General features: G+C 33.3%; 2 protein-coding genes across 4 annotated transcripts; one reads left to right on the top strand and one right to left on the bottom strand.

The window, feature by feature from the left end:
• Window positions 1–1,758: 1,758 nt before the first annotated feature.
• LOC145088166 (Class II aaRS and biotin synthetases superfamily protein) lies at window positions 1,759–5,944 on the top strand. The gene is made up of 7 exons (XM_079026392.1): window positions 1,759–2,031; window positions 2,721–4,069; window positions 4,160–4,339; window positions 4,430–4,684; window positions 4,767–4,901; window positions 4,993–5,412; window positions 5,487–5,944. Exons 2-7 carry the CDS (start codon window positions 2,723–2,725, stop codon window positions 5,787–5,789), a joined length of 2,640 nt encoding a protein of 879 aa, XP_078882518.1. The 5' UTR covers window positions 1,759–2,031; window positions 2,721–2,722; the 3' UTR covers window positions 5,790–5,944.
• A 2,605-nt stretch (window positions 5,945–8,549) lies between these two features.
• Window positions 8,550–11,232, bottom strand: THA1 (threonine aldolase 1). 3 transcript variants are annotated; one of them, XM_079026395.1, is made up of 11 exons: window positions 11,108–11,232; window positions 10,819–10,885; window positions 10,120–10,564; window positions 9,930–10,041; window positions 9,800–9,850; window positions 9,619–9,690; window positions 9,304–9,436; window positions 9,150–9,208; window positions 8,974–9,074; window positions 8,797–8,863; window positions 8,550–8,701 (listed from the first exon to the last, which is right to left on the bottom strand). In XM_079026395.1, the coding sequence occupies exons 3-11, from the start codon at window positions 10,560–10,562 to the stop codon at window positions 8,666–8,668; spliced, it is 1,074 nt and encodes a 357-aa protein (XP_078882521.1). In that variant the 5' UTR covers window positions 10,563–10,564; window positions 10,819–10,885; window positions 11,108–11,232; the 3' UTR covers window positions 8,550–8,665. The 3 variants fall into 3 exon arrangements, with proteins under 3 accessions (XP_078882521.1, XP_078882519.1, XP_078882520.1); XM_079026393.1 differs by having other exon boundaries at window positions 8,974–9,208; XM_079026394.1 differs by having other exon boundaries at window positions 8,974–9,208; window positions 11,047–11,178.
• Between the last annotated feature and the right edge of the window lie 4,294 nt (window positions 11,233–15,526).

Genomic DNA, 15,526 nt, shown 5'->3' with positions numbered 1-15,526 from the left:
ATTAAAAAAGTTCAAATATATAAAGGTTTTAATGTATTAAAAAATAATATATTGTTTTTTTAATGTCTTGATGAAAATAGATTTTTTTTTTTGGAATGGCACTTGATGAAAATAGATTTAGTTTTTTTTTTTTTAAACGTCATTAATACTTAAAATAAAACAATTCTGAGTTTTTAATGTTTTGATGAAAATATATTGAGTTTTTTTTTAATGTCCAAAATCTTTAAATAAAGAAAATATATGTGTTTTAATGCACCAAAAAATAAGTGATATTTTAAGAATTATATGAAAATATATTGAGATTTTTTATTTTTTGCACTTGTTTTTAACATAAAAACATAGCAAAATTAATAAAAAAAAGTTTCAAATATGGTCCCTATGGTTTACAAAAAATACTCGTCGTTAGAAATTTGTTGCATGGATGGTCTTTAGCTTTGAAAATCCTTGCATAATTGGTCCTTTTGGGTTTTTTTTTGTTAAATCTTATACGAAAACACCTTTTTACTCCTCTGTTATTAGTTATTTCTAACTTAAAGCTTATATCTCACTCCCACCAACCCTAATCAGTTGACATTCTTTCTCCGAAGAGCTTAATCATGAACATGTTTATAAAATAATCCAAAAATTACATCGTTTCGATACAATGAAAATTAAATAGAGATATTTATTTCCTAACTATCATCTTATTAATAAATTCAACTAACAATATTTATTTTCCACCTACCATTTTATTTGAATGTTATATAGTGTTTTAATTTAATAATTATCTTATTCGATGTAAAAATGAATTCATTTGAATTATGTGTTTGGTATTATGTAAAGGAAACTTTGTTATGTATGTTTTGATATTAACACCTTTCTTGAAGGCTTGAATGAATTGTTGTCATCTAAGATGAAAACAAATAATATGAAAATAAATACGAAAAAAAATGAAAAAAATAAAAAATACGAAAAATTTAAAATATAATACAAAAACAAAATATGAAAAAACTAAGATAAATACAAAAAGTGTAAAATGTATGAATATATTAGAGTAAATAAAAAACAAAAATAAATTGCATATATATACAAGTAGGTTCATGCGAAAACATAAATATCTTGCGAAAACAGATTTTATCTTACAAAAATCAAACACAAGTACTATAAAAATCTAATTTATTAGCAATAAATTAAAGATAATAAGTTTATATTGGATTGTGTTATGATAATATAGATTTAAAGACGGTTTTAACAAAAAATTTTCACGTCCTTAGCCACTGTTAAATTCATGTTTTCATAATAAAAATGTAAAAAATCATGTTTTGCTAATATGAAACCATTTCTCATGTATCATCGATTATCATCATGTAGTTCAAAGTTTGAATGGTTTATTGTCCAAAATATAAGGTTGACATGACACAATCTTATAGTTTTCTCTTGTTTTTGCGTTTTCGCAAATTATTTGCATTTTCGCATGAACCCTCATATATATATATGACCAAATTTGAATTTTAAACATAATTTTTGGATTTATTTTGCAAAAAACATAACAAAGTTAAATGGCTAGAATGTTATTGATAATTCTACGAAAAAGTTATGGTCATGAGTCATAACAATAATAAAAAAATATTAAATTTTTTTTCAATTACCAATTTAAAATTTAAGACTTTTATCATATCATATCATGATTACTTTTTTTTTTGTTAACAAACTTTATTTGATATTATAGAATTTGATATAAACAAAAAATATAAAATAAATACAAAACCCTAAAAATAATACAAACGCCAACCCCCAAACCTCGCTATTTCTTTCTCGCAAACCCTCCCCATCCGCGTCGGCCTAGACATACCATCACTGCCGCCCTGACGCACACTCAACACCGTCATCACTGCCACCTTCCTTCACATCCCATTACCGACAAGAACCTAGGGCTATCAACCCCCCATCTTCGTTCAATCGTTCGCTAGTCGGACGCCTGCCAGTCACCACCGCAGCACCGCTGTCCACCGGCTATTCTGCTGTTCTTTCTTGTTCACAGAAGAAAATCAGGTATGCTCCTGTTCGACTTCGGCTGTTCTTTTTCTCTCTTTTCTAATTCTGCTGGAAATCAGCAGCCAATCTATTGAGTATTGAATTTGTTCCTCCATTTGCTTGTTGTTGGAATTTGGTATACAAGTAATTATCATTTCACATACAGTTAAATGAATTTTTGCAGAATTTTGCTAATGTTTGTCCAGAATGAGCTGATTGATGAGTAATACGAATTGTTCTTCCATTTGCTTGTTGTTGGACTTTGGGAATCAACTAATTGGGATTTCACACACTGTTAAATGTTCTTTTTGCAGAAATTTGCTAATGTTTTGTCTATTGAGCTGATGAGTGATGAGCATTTCTTCTGTTTATCTAATATTTGATTTTTGTTGTCCTAAATTAGTAAATTTGATTCAAGTTAGATGACTGATTTTGAATGAATTGTTCACCCATTTTGATTTTTATAGTTACATTCATGGGTAAGAACGGTAATTTTAGGTATTTTGGTGTTTAATTGCTCAGTTATACTATCTATCTATCTCGACTATCTGCATTGTTATATAGGATTAGATATTTAACTCAGATTTCCTTCACTATGTTTTACAGAAACAGACGACATTCACAATGTTTTAATGATGATAATACTTTGATCTGATTTAGGATAATAATACTCAACACGCATTCTTTGCAAATCTGGTTTTGTGCAGATATGGCAGGTGAGAGACGAGTGCTGACGCTAGGTGGAAAAGGCTCAACCCTCTCTTCAGATTCTGTCTTTGAATTCTCCACTGCTTCTCCACCTCAGCTCCTCCAGATTGATCCTTCTGCTCTTGCAAGGCTCTCTTCATCTCCTTCCAATCATAAACCGAATTCAGCATCAGCCCCCTCCAAGCTTCAACTATCTGTCCCTGATTTTCTAACCCCTGAGGAAGCCAGAGCTTCCATTCTGCTTCTCCTGTACAAACACTTGCTTAGTGGATCCCCCTCCTCCTCTGCTGTTTCTCAGCTATCAGATATCTTGAGCAATGATACTAAAACCCTCACACTTGATCTGGATTTCGATAAGCATGCCAACATTGATATGTTAAGAGGTTGCTGGCCAAATATTACTGTTAATGGCATCTGTGCTCTCCTGGACTACACAGCCTCCTCATTAACCATAGTTGCAGATGCTGTTGCAGCCTTGTCTTGTGAGGCCTTGAAGGCTGACACTTCAACTGCCTTAAATCTCTTCACAGACTCTGGTGATGGCTCTTCTGACAAAGATATGGCTTCTGTTGCTAGTGATTTGAAGGTTTTGCTTAACGGATCAAAGTTTCGTGGTACCCTGCAGTGTGATCAAGTTGATAACATTCCCATTATTCATGGTCGTTTGAGGTCTCTCAGCAAATCAGTTCATCAATCAACTCGGATTGCACTGAATTCTACTCTGTTAGCAAATGGAAGTGTCAGTGAGGATTTGTCCACACTCTTTTCTTCTCTGGCATTTGCTATCAAGAGTCTTGGTGAGAGTAGTTGGCTTCGAGCAAACACTTTAGTAAAAGACAACATATTTCCTGATTTGGCTAAGAGTTTCAATGCTGGATGTCCTGGTCTTGACATATTGGAAGCCTCCGTTATGTCTTCTATAACAAAAAAGATGAAAAAGAACTACATCGAATCATTGCATGAAATTTATGCTTTGTTTGAAGCTGTGAGAAAGATTCTTTCTTGGGAAGCAACAGTTTCTTTTATATCATTGGAGGGGAGTGAGCTGATGGAGAATGGAGAGAGAAGTGTAAAAGGTCAAGAGGGTGTTGATGGAGGAAATGTGAAACCGGATAAAAAGAAGGACAAGAAAAAAAAGGTTATGGGAAAAGGCACATCTGTTTTGATGCAGTTTATCAAAGATACGTTACAAATTAAGGTATTTGATACTTCATCTCTTGTGGAGAAAGTGGCACAAGGTTTCCTCTCCTTCCTGGACTTGAAAGATCCCAACTTTAAAAGTCTACTAGATAAAGTCAAAGAAGTTGTCGACAGCAATGAAAGCAGAAGGCTTCCCAAACTCGCCAAGGTAATAACACCATGCACATTTAGTTCTTACGTTTATATTTGATAAGACATTTCACATTTGTTTCTTAATATATATACTTCAACTTTGTAGGGAACTCGTGATTTTGCAAAAGAACAAATGGCTGTAAGAGAGAAAGCCTTCACAATCATTGGCAATGTTTTCAAGAGGCATGGTGCTATGGCACTTGATACTCCTGTATTTGAATTGAGAGAAACTCTTACAGGAAAATACGGTGAAGATTCAAAGTTGATTTATGATTTAGCTGATCAGGTGAGATATGCATCCTTTATTAGGTAATTTTTGAAGGAAAAACAAAAACATGTGCATTGAAGATTGATATGCATTTTGTTTGATTTTTAGGGTGGAGAGATTTGCTCCCTTCGGTATGACCTAACAGTTCCATTTGCTAGATATGTTGCCATGAATGGTCTGACATCTTTCAGAAGGTACCAAATGGCAAAAGTGTACAGAAGAGACAACCCATCTAAAGGAAGATACCGTGAATTCTATCAATGTGATTTTGACATTGCTGGTGATGACACAATAGCAGCTGACTTTGAGGTTGTCAGAATCTTGGTTGAACTACTAGACGAGCTAAACATCGGTGATTATGAGGTAAGATTTTTTACATGTTCAAATCATCACATTCACATAAAGATTCTTTTCCCATTTTGCCCTTTTCCTTTTGTGTGTACAGGTGAAGTTGAACCATCGTAAGCTACTGGATGGAATGCTGGAAATATGCGGTGTTCCATCTCACAAAGTCCGAACCATTTGCTCAAGTATTGACAAATTAGACAAACAATCATTTGACCAAATTAGAAAGGAAATGGTTGGTATTATGCTGAATCTTTCTACTTTCTAGTTATAGTGTTTATGTGCAAACATTGGTTGACCTTATCTTTTTTTTTTTTTCTTGTTAGATTGAAGAGAAAGGCTTAGATGTGGATACAGTGGAGAAAATTGGTAAATACGTGTGTCTGAAAGGCCACCCTTTGACACTACTATCAGAACTGAAAAAAGAAGAAAGCGTGTTTCTGAAAAACGAGGCTTCAAATCAAGCATTGAAAGACTTGGAGAAATTATTCGAATGTTTGGACAAAAGATGCGTAGACAAAGTGGTTCTTGATTTGAGTTTAGCAAGAGGGTTGGATTACTACACTGGAGTGATATATGAAGCGGTTTTCAAGGGTGCAACACAAGTTGGCTCAATTGCTGCAGGTGGGCGTTATGACAATCTTATAGGCATGTTTGGAACAAAACGTGTGGCTGCAATCGGTGTTAGTTTGGGAATCGAACGTGTCTTCACAATAATGGAAGAACAGCAAAAAGTTGAAAATCAGGTAAAAAAAAAATAAAAAACTCGGGTGTTTATATTCTGTGAGAGAAAGAGAGTTGATTGATTGTTTTTTTGTAGGTGATTCGAGCGAGTGAGACACAAGTGTTGGTGAGTGTGTTGGGGGATGATGTGGGTTTAGCATCTAAACTGGTTCAGATGTGTTGGGATGCCAAAGTGAATGCAGAGTTTATGGCGAATAAGAGGCTTAATAAGCATTTTGATCGAGCTAAAGAGTTTGGGATTCCATGGATGGTGATTGTTGGTGAAAGAGAAATTAAAGAAGGGATTGTTAAGATTAAGAATAAAGAGGTGAATATAGAGCAAGAAGTTGCTATGACTGATTTTGTGGATGAACTCATCAAACTTATGAACACCAGGTAAACTGTGAAAAAGAAAATGAAGTTATTCTTGTTTACTATTTGATTGAGCAACTTGGAGGTGTCATGCCTGTTATAGTTTTACGTGTAATGCCACTATTTTTGATACATTTGGGTTTATATCTCTGACAAGTGGTTGACTTTTTTCCCTTTTTTTAATCGTGCCTAGTTAAATGTTGCACTTATTTTGAAATTGAAAATGCCACTATGTTCATCTGCTACTCGGTAGATAGAAGAACAAAAAAGATAGCTTACTCTTTATGTATCGTCCGTTTTATAACGGGGTTGTAATCCTAAACAATTAAGATTTTTTTTTTTTTTTTTTTTTTTTTTTTTTTTTTTTTTTTTTTTGTGTTGTGGAAGTGTACGACAACATGCAGTACCCCATATAATTGGTCAAAATAAATTCCGTCATGGGCAAATTCACATTTTATATGTAGAGCACGTTGTGATGTACCTTTAAGTTTTAAACAACACGTGTGAAGTGTTTAACAAAAAACATGTGGATGGAAGAGACAAACCAATCATGCACTTGTTTGGAATACAATAATTATGGAAAACATGATGAATGTGCAAAAGGTAATTGGCAACTCCAAAGGCCCTTTGACGCCAAAATCAACAAAAAAAAAAAAATTTGAGAACATCAAAATCCAAGGTAATCATTACAAAGTGGTGTACTGTGGGAATTCCAAAGTTTCAGGTTGTGGGAATTCCAAAGTATCAGGTAAGTGATCCTTAGGATGACAAATGGGTTTTGTGTTAGTAAAATGACATGATGCTCATGTAGGAGGTGGGTGCGCAACAAGAAATTTGGGTTCATAAGTGTTGCTTGCTACAAATATGGAGTGAAATATACATATTCAAGATAGAATCAATTAAAGATCGTAGCATACGACCTAAAACTGATTGTCCAACCACATTAGTGGCACCTCGTTATAACAAAGATGAGGTTTTTAGTTGAACAATGGTTTAAAATAACAAGTTTATTAAAACAATTATAAACTATGACACGTTCTAAATGTCACAATGCTATGAGTTGCAAAGGTGAGAGTCTTAAATCTTCTAATGGGATTCTAAAGAAGAAATTACGATCAAGTGCAGGTGGAAAGATGGCAAATAGATCAGGATATGTGCATATGTACTTCGATCCAACTTTGACAATCATCAAACTAACAAATTTGGAAACGAAACAGTCCATACCCATAAATATTATTGTTTTTTATTACTTAGAAACATGTATATTACATTCCCATACAAAAATGATTATTCAAAGTACGATCTAAACCAAAAACCATGACCATCAGAACAAAGACTGATTTATTTTTACACAACTTTACTAAACCAAAACCATGATGTAGACCCACTAAGTCATCTTAGTTGCCATCACCAACAATTAAATAACAACTTCCCAAACGCTTCATTTTTCAATTTGTGCAACAAGAAAGTTGCTTTTAGCTTCCAAAAAATTCATGGAGTGAAGCATTCTTTGGATGAAATCCATTCCCTTGAACACATAGATGTATCAAACTAGCCAAAAAATCAACATTCACTATCTTACATGGTTGTTGGATATCCATATCCAAGATGTTTGTATCACATCAAATCGACTACATGCACAAAAGTCAGTTTCCAAATTAGAAGACTTATTTTAATGAAGCTTAAAGAATGAGACTAAAACCCACTTCTCGTTTCTTTTTAAGAAGCAGATGAAAAGTAGAGAGGGAGGGGGCTGATGTAAATACCCTTATGTGACTTGCACATAAGGGGATCCTAACGACATGTGGCAAACAAAGTGAAGGTGGAGGGATTAAAATTGATAATATAGTTTAACTTGAGGACCATCTTTGCAGCAAACGAGCCTTTGGATAAATGTGTTATATTTTTTTAAAGAACCAGTGACCAAACATGTAAATTACTCTATTCTTATTTCTTAATTAAAATCTTTGTCTTAATTTTGTGTTTTGGTTTTGGGTAATTTATGTGTGAGCCCGTTTTGTTTATTTCTAAACCTTTTTTTATCTGCGTAATTTTTTTTTATTGTATGATTACATCGTCATAATCTAATTAAAAATGATCACTGTGGATAGGGTTTGATTGATATTGAAATATGTAATTCTTTCGATAGCATATAATACAGTTGATTTTGTAAAAAAAATATCATCACTTGTATAGTTGTATATGAAATTGCAGTACAAGTGTTTATACTCTGATCTTGTGTGTGGATTGTTTTTGGCTCGATGTTTCCCTCACATTTAGTTGTATACTAAGAACTGTTTTGTGATTATTTAGTGGATTTTGTGTGAAAACAAGACTGGTTGTACATTCATGGTTAGCCTAAAACATCTTCCAAGATTGATTCCATTGCATCACAACATCCATAATTTGTACATCCCAAATTAATGACAAGGCAATTAAACTCTACAAAATGTAATGAATTGTCACATCAACTTTCCACTTTTCATACACTAATCACTAATGTCATTTAATTCCTAGTCCATTGAATTTCACAAAGTTAAATGTGGCCCCTCTTTTGTTTCTCCAATCAACTCCAAATTCATTGTATCTCATCTTGTCATTCTACCATGGTTAAGTTTAATTCATTATATGTTAACGTGGTAACAATGTATTGTGAAAGCTCTGAGATGAATTCGATGTTAACTGATTTTTTAATGTTTTTTTACCTTTAATGCCCATGGTAAGATCTTAATTTGATGGTTCATAATATTTGATCATATGTATTTTGGTCAAAGCAAAAAAAAAAAAATTTAGTTATAAAGAAACCAATCGATAGGAAGGAGAGTAACTGCAAACATAAATCCAAACACATGTACAACTTTAAATCGAAATGGAAATGATCTTCACAATGTTTTAACATCTGCCTTAATTGCCACCATTTTCAACTCCAGTCATAGCTTGCTGAAACCAAATGGAAACCCGTTATTTACTTATTTAACAAAATGTTTTAGATAGAACAACAAAAAAGATAAAGTGTACGCAGTGACATGTTGTACCTTTATGCATGACAACGTGTACTGCACATCACTTGCAGATACTTGGTGGTGAATCACAATCCTTACCCTACACAATATCATTTTCATTCTCAGAATCCACATGTATGGACTTATAATTCTATTTCATGATTTATGAACCACTTGTTTTTTTTTTTTTTTTTAATAAAAATATAGCACCTGGATGAGCTATCCGGCATCAAAAGTATGCCATGTTCCTCCATAATTTTGCCTAACTTCAATGCTGTAATATTTGAACCCTCTAATATTTCAAAATAAACCTGTTCAAAAAACCAAATTAATATCTTATCATGGGCATTAAAGGAATAGAAAAAGGGACCAATTGATATACTTACAATATTTGTCTCCACAGAAGCTACATCCGCTTTGAGTCCCTTGATTTTATTTAATCCCTCTACAACAAAAAAAAAATGATTTGCGTGTTTAGAATTTAACAAAAGAGAAAATATATTTACATAAAAACCCTTTAAGAAGTGGAGTATTTATTACCAGCTAAAGTCTTGGCATTCTTGTGATCATTTCCAAGCTTTCCAACGTTTTCTTGTAAAGCAACAAGAGCAGCAGCACATAGGATTCCCACCTGCCTCATTCCCCCACCCAAAGTTTTTCGCAAAATCCTTGCCTATATCAACAAAAGATTGAACCTTTTAACTCAAAACAAAGAAACTATTAACCAAAATTTCTCAACTTTCAAGAACTATAACAAGATATACTATATATATATATATATATATATATATATATATATATATATATATATATATATATATATATATATATATATATATATATATATATATATACCCTGTCAATGAAGCTTTTTGTCCCAACAATAACACTTCCAACTGGTGCACCAAGCCCCTTCGACAAGCATACCTGAAACACAATAAATTATGAACTCAATTTTCAACAACTATAAATAACATAATTCTTGTTTCCATTGTATAGTGGTTATAAGAAAAAGGTTTTGGAAATGAGGCCATACTGAAACAGAATCAGCAGCTTGTACAAGCCTATGAACAGGGACACCAAGAGCCTGAAAAAAAAGGCTTGAAAATGAATGGATGGAAGATGAGGAAGAAGGTTGAAATTTGTAAAGGGTTTCTTTAACTCACAACAGATGCATTAAAGATACGAGCTCCATCTATATGAAGCTTTAGGTGATGTTTTTTGGCAAGCTCCCCAACCTGGTCTGTGTAGTCTACAGAAAGAACTCTCCCACCAGAGCTGCATCATTGAGCAATCTCTGTTAGGCATTTTGTCATACACCTATAGAGCATTAGAAAATTAAACGGAAATTCATACTTAGCATGGGAATTCTCAAGGCAAATGAGCCTAGTTTTCGGGTAGCAAATCTCAAAGTCAGGGTTTCGGATTGCAGACTCGATGAGATTGATATCCATAGTGCCATCTTCGTTATTCTTTACAGGTCTCGGATGAACACCCCCGATGGTTGAAATTCCACCGTTTTCGTATATGTGGATGTGGGAATTGTTGCCAAGGATTACTTCACTTCCTCTGATCTCACAATGGACGAGAACACTTATAAGGTTGCCCATGGTCCCCGAAGGAACAAAGAGTGCGGCCTCTTTGCCTGTAATTCGGGCCATTTCTGTCTCGAGGTGACGGGCCGTCGGGTCGTAAATCAAAACATCATCATCCACCTCCGCCTTCGCCATGGCCAATCTCATTGTTTCGGTGGGTTTCGTCACCGTGTCGGACCGGAGATCTATCGTTCTGGTCACCATGGCTGCCGGAAAAATATCATAAGATTTCAATAAATTTAATTAATAAACAATTTATCACAGTACAGAACGAAATATGCTGGCCCTAATTTGCGGGAATGATCCTAGTTATCAGGACTGAAAGACTGTTCAAGTAAAAAAATCAACCATAAATTTCGAGGCATCTGACACTGGAATGTTTATTCACCAAATTAACTCAGTTTTGAAACAATTAACAGGAAACACAGAAGCTCTGTTAAACAATGGCATGCAGGCATACCTTGATCAAAACTCTTCCCCCTGAAATTGATCCGGAACAGAGAAATGACAAGTAGCAGAAAGAGAATCTACAAAAACAATTTAAGTGATTGAAACAGGAATTCAAATGAATATTCAAAAAAACAGGGAATTGATTGATTGAAGCAAAATCAAACACGAAAACATCAAGTAGATTCTCAAAATAAACAAAAGTCGAAAACAACGAATTAAAGGGACCAAAACAAATTACATCAGCACAAGCTGCTGGATCGAAAGACTCCAAAATTGGTTAGTGGAACTGCATCACGTACCCGTCAAAATCAAAAAGTTGATCAGAAGGTTCACGAGAAAGCTCTGTAGTTGGCAAGCTATTCGATGGCCACATCATGTGTATATATACACATAACACATGCATGCAAACTTTGAGGTCTTAGTTGGGTAGTTGTAAAATTCCAATTACTCTCTTCTTTTATTAGTATTTATTTATTATTTTTTTTTTCTTTTGGGATTGCAAATGACACTGCGGAGATTTCTAGAACGTGCTTTGGCAACAAACTTTTATAAGTTTTCCGATTTTTGTTTTCTCATTATTTTTTTTTTCTGAAAAAAAATACAAACAAAAGATTTAAACTCAAAATGTTTTTGAATGTTTATTTTTAAATAATCAGTTTTAGTTTTTTGTTTTATATAATTTTACAAGTTAAAATTTAGCTTATAGATTATCTTTTTAAAAAACTACTTTATGTTAGCATTTCAACACGTTTATAAAGATTTTTTTAAAATTCTTCAGAATATATCATTTATCGTATATTAATAGTTACTAAGAATAAATTAACCAAAATTTAAAAAAAAAAATCATATTGTGTTATGTGCTTAATATCACCGAAATTAAACAAAGTTAAAAAAACTCATTAAGATATAAAGTATGATATAATTTAAATTGAAATTTTTAAGTGATACATGCTCTTTAAAAAATATTTTAGATATAGAATAATAAAAAATATTTTAAATATTACGATTTTTTGTTTGTTTGTTGATTTTTTTAATAATAATGGGAAAGGATCATATAATATACTTATGCATTAATTTATTTAAGCCAAAATTTATAAAAACACATTATAATTTTGAAAAAATTCAGTTTAATATTATAAATAATTTTTTCTTATTTAACCACTAAAATTTTAGTGGTTTTTTTCCTATAGTTATAGGGATATATTCGAGTGAGGATACTAGATTGTCGGGTTGAATTTTGTCCAAGTGAGAAACAAAATTTGAAGAATTTATTTAAATGGAATATTTTCTTAGATGCATAATTATATTTTCAAATTTATTGATGTTAATACTTTGTTGTACGTTTATCTTTAATTTAAGTTAATGAAAATGCATTATATATTTATTTTATAATATTAAATAATTATTATAAATACCTTTTTATTCCCTTTAAGATTTTACAAGTAGTTTATCAACTCGTTTTTATAAAACTGTCATATATTATCACCTAATAACTAGTTTTGGTAGTTATCTTTTTAACTAGTCTATCAAGCATTACTTCAGTTTTTTTAAAGGCAAAATCAACCCATAAGCTACACTTATTTATTTTATCCTATGCACCTAAACATTTTTTAATATTAGCCTTACAATGTTTTCAGAATTGGTCTAATCAGCCCCTAAATTGTTTTTGTTGTTTTACAGGGGCATAAAATGGATTTTGTCGGATCCAAATGGTAACTTTTAACAAAACGAAGTTATCCCTTATGCCAACTCATTTAATTATCCTCCATTTCTCTTTCTTTCACACACACAAACGCACATAGACTATAACCCTTCTCTATCACCCTTATACATCCATTCCAATAGCCACAAACCACCCTTATTTTCTTTATACCGAACCCACTATTATAAAACCTTGAACCAACCATCAACCACAACCATTTATCTATACAAAATCAATCACCCGAAACCACCTTCAATCCCACCTTCTAACACTATCAACGCTTCATAATCATCTTTTATCCTCCATCCAAATACATGTAACAAGTTGACAATGGTTGCAACATTTGGGCTAACCCTAGAAGAGAGTGGTTAGGATCTCATATCCATAAACAAGGCAATTTCTTTATTGTAAGAAAACTTGGAACATATTGCACTAAATGTGTTCTATGACACTACGTTGTTGTTTGTTTTTTTAAAGCTAAAATATTTGTATTCTATGGACCACATCTACAACCCTTTGCAATAGAAGAGGCGGACCAAACGTTTGAAAAATGCAATAAGAAGTCTGTATATTTTTTTTAACATCTGCAGACTACTGAAATTAATCATACAGTAGTTAAAAATAATTTTAAATCAACTGTTTATTTAGTTTTAGTCATATGCAAATCAAATATAAAAATCATTGTGATGATACGATTTTTAAAGACGTTTATATAAAATAATTAAACATAATAATTGTTAAATAACAATAAAAAAGTTATTAATTTAGCGAACAACATGTTCATTTTATTAAATTTTCCAAGGGGATGGTTATTCTTCAGTTAAATTTTATAGATTTGGTAATTTTAGTGATTAACTTATAATTTATTAATATTTTGTTATAAACAACGTAACACAAAAAAAAGTACTTGTATGAAATTTACCAAATTGTTTTGAAATTATGTAAAGTATACTTAAATTGTTTATAATATCGTTCATAGTATTATTAAAATAACAAACATATTATTGAAAAAATAAAAGAAATAAATGTTGAATAATATAAATTAAGTGAGGTAGGAAGTGGTTTGAAGATGAGGGTCCAGTGTTGCGCCGTGCAACACACACGCAATAGTTTTTAAGTCAGAAGTCTTTTAAAAGACAAATAGCTACGAAAGGCCAAGTGTTGCTCATGTTCTGCGTGACACAACCAGAAGTTATTAGAAGTGGTTTTTTTTTAAAAACAAACAACCATTACGTATCTCTCTGACGTTTTATCGAACACTTTCTCTGCATCATTTACGCCACTACATTCACCATAAAATCTTAGAAGGTTGTTCCCAACAAACACATCAGAATCAAAACCCAATTTGTAAACCAACCCATGAAACCCTTGTCCTTCCCATACTTTGTGATAATCTGAACAAACTTTAAGAACAAATGGGAAAATCGGGCATGGCACCATTTGTAACATCCCGATGTCCAGGTAATTTGAATTTCAACCGTATGTTTGAATAATTTCGCATTTTAGCTCTTGGGTTTGAAAGGATTGCAAGAGTGGTCCATCGTGGCAAAATGGTAATTCTGACCAGGATTAGTACGATGGGGATACGTTATGTACCCTAGGCGTACTAGGGCGCACCCTAGTACGCTGGGCATACACCTTGTACGCGGGGCGTACGTAGAGAAAATGAAAACCCTAATTTTTAGGGTTTGGTCCATATATAAACATCATTATCTCTCATCTCTCATTCCCTCACCAGCCTCCCTCTGTGAAAATTGATCCCAAGCAAACCCTAAGTGAGAAGTGTACATTTTGAGCCCATTGGTGTACTTTTGTAATGTTCTTGAAGAAGAAGAAGAAGGATGTGGTGAGAAGAGATTGGAGCTTGGAAGCATCTTGGATATGAGATTATCTTCTTGTTACCAACCTGCAGGAGGTATAAAGTTCACAACTTGATCACTCAATCTTGTAGATCTAACCATTTCTTCCTTTAGGGAACTTTTTGGTCCCAAATATGGTGATTATTGAGCGTGGCATGTTCTTGATCAAATAAGTCATCCTTTCAGACCTTATGGGGTCTTAAGTCATAAAAATGTGGTCTTGATGGTTAGTTTCACTCCATGCATGCTATAGAAGGTCTTAACGCGTTGAGATGTTGATATTTTGTGTTTCAATCACTTAATGGACATGCAAAGTTATAAAGTTGGGAACTTTATGACTCTTGATGGTATTTTAGCCTTGGATCTGCAATTGGACGTGTTAAGTCGAAAGAATAAGCACTTAATAGGCTAAGATGGGGGCTGCTGCTGTTGGACGTACCGAAGGGTGTGCTGTGCGTATGCAGATCTGGACCCGATGCCTCGGACAACTAGTATACCTCGCGTATCTCCGAAGTACACCCCGCATACGAAGCCTGAGTCGACTCGGCTGTGTTGACTTGGTTGACTTTGACCAGTTTTGACCAAGGGTATTTTGGGGAAATGTTATTAATTTAGAATGGAAATATTTTGACATTTAGGATTTGGATTGAGACGATATTTTGGAGCAGTATCTTGTTCAGCTATTCATCATATTATGAGGTGAGTTCGTCACTGATCTTGTGGGTCAAAGGCACCAATGTCGGCTCTTTTAGTTATCTATCCTGTTATATAGGATGTTGTTGTACAATAGTGATCTGTAGATCTGCCTGCTAGTCTGTTAACTAATTATATGATTATCTATTGTTGGATATTTGTTATTTGTTATGTGCATGTCAACATGGTATGGTGGGGTTGAGACTGTATTGCTTTGTGTTGTATGTCAACAAACTGGGCATTCCAACCGTGAGGTTGTGGGCTAGGGCATTCCAACAAGGAGGTTGTGGACCCATTATGTATTGGGTATTCCAACCGTAAGGTTGTGGGTCGTGGCATTCCAACTGTAAGGTTGTGGGTCAGGGGTAATCCAACCAAGAGGTTGTGGACCCGATATTTGTTTGATTATATGTTTGTGTGGTGGTACTTTGGGGGAGCTCACTAAGAGTTGGCTTGCAGTTTTA

The sequence above is a fragment of the Lactuca serriola genome, chromosome 2, assembly GCF_051521515.1.
Source record: "Lactuca serriola cultivar US96UC23 chromosome 2, Lser_US96UC23_V15, whole genome shotgun sequence".
Classification (NCBI taxonomy): domain Eukaryota; kingdom Viridiplantae; phylum Streptophyta; class Magnoliopsida; order Asterales; family Asteraceae; genus Lactuca; species Lactuca serriola.
The sequence above is the reverse complement of the archived record's forward strand: the minus strand, read 5'-3'. Positions and strand labels throughout refer to the sequence as shown.

Coding starts and splice junctions, on each gene's coding strand:
- LOC145088166 (XM_079026392.1), top strand. CDS start 2,723: ATGGCAGGTGAGAGACGAGTGCTGACGCTAGGTGGAAAAGGCTCAACC. Junction 4,070..4,159: donor GGCTTCCCAAACTCGCCAAG/GTAATAACACCA, acceptor TCAACTTTGTAG/GGAACTCGTGATTTTGCAAA. Junction 4,685..4,766: donor TAAACATCGGTGATTATGAG/GTAAGATTTTTT, acceptor TTGTGTGTACAG/GTGAAGTTGAACCATCGTAA.
- THA1 (XM_079026393.1), bottom strand. CDS start 10,562: ATGGTGACCAGAACGATAGATCTCCGGTCCGACACGGTGACGAAACCC. Junction 9,851..9,929: donor GTATCTTTAATGCATCTGTT/GTGAGTTAAAGA, acceptor CTTTTTTTTCAG/GCTCTTGGTGTCCCTGTTCA. Junction 9,437..9,618: donor CAAAAAGCTTCATTGACAGG/GTATATATATAT, acceptor TTGTTGATATAG/GCAAGGATTTTGCGAAAAAC.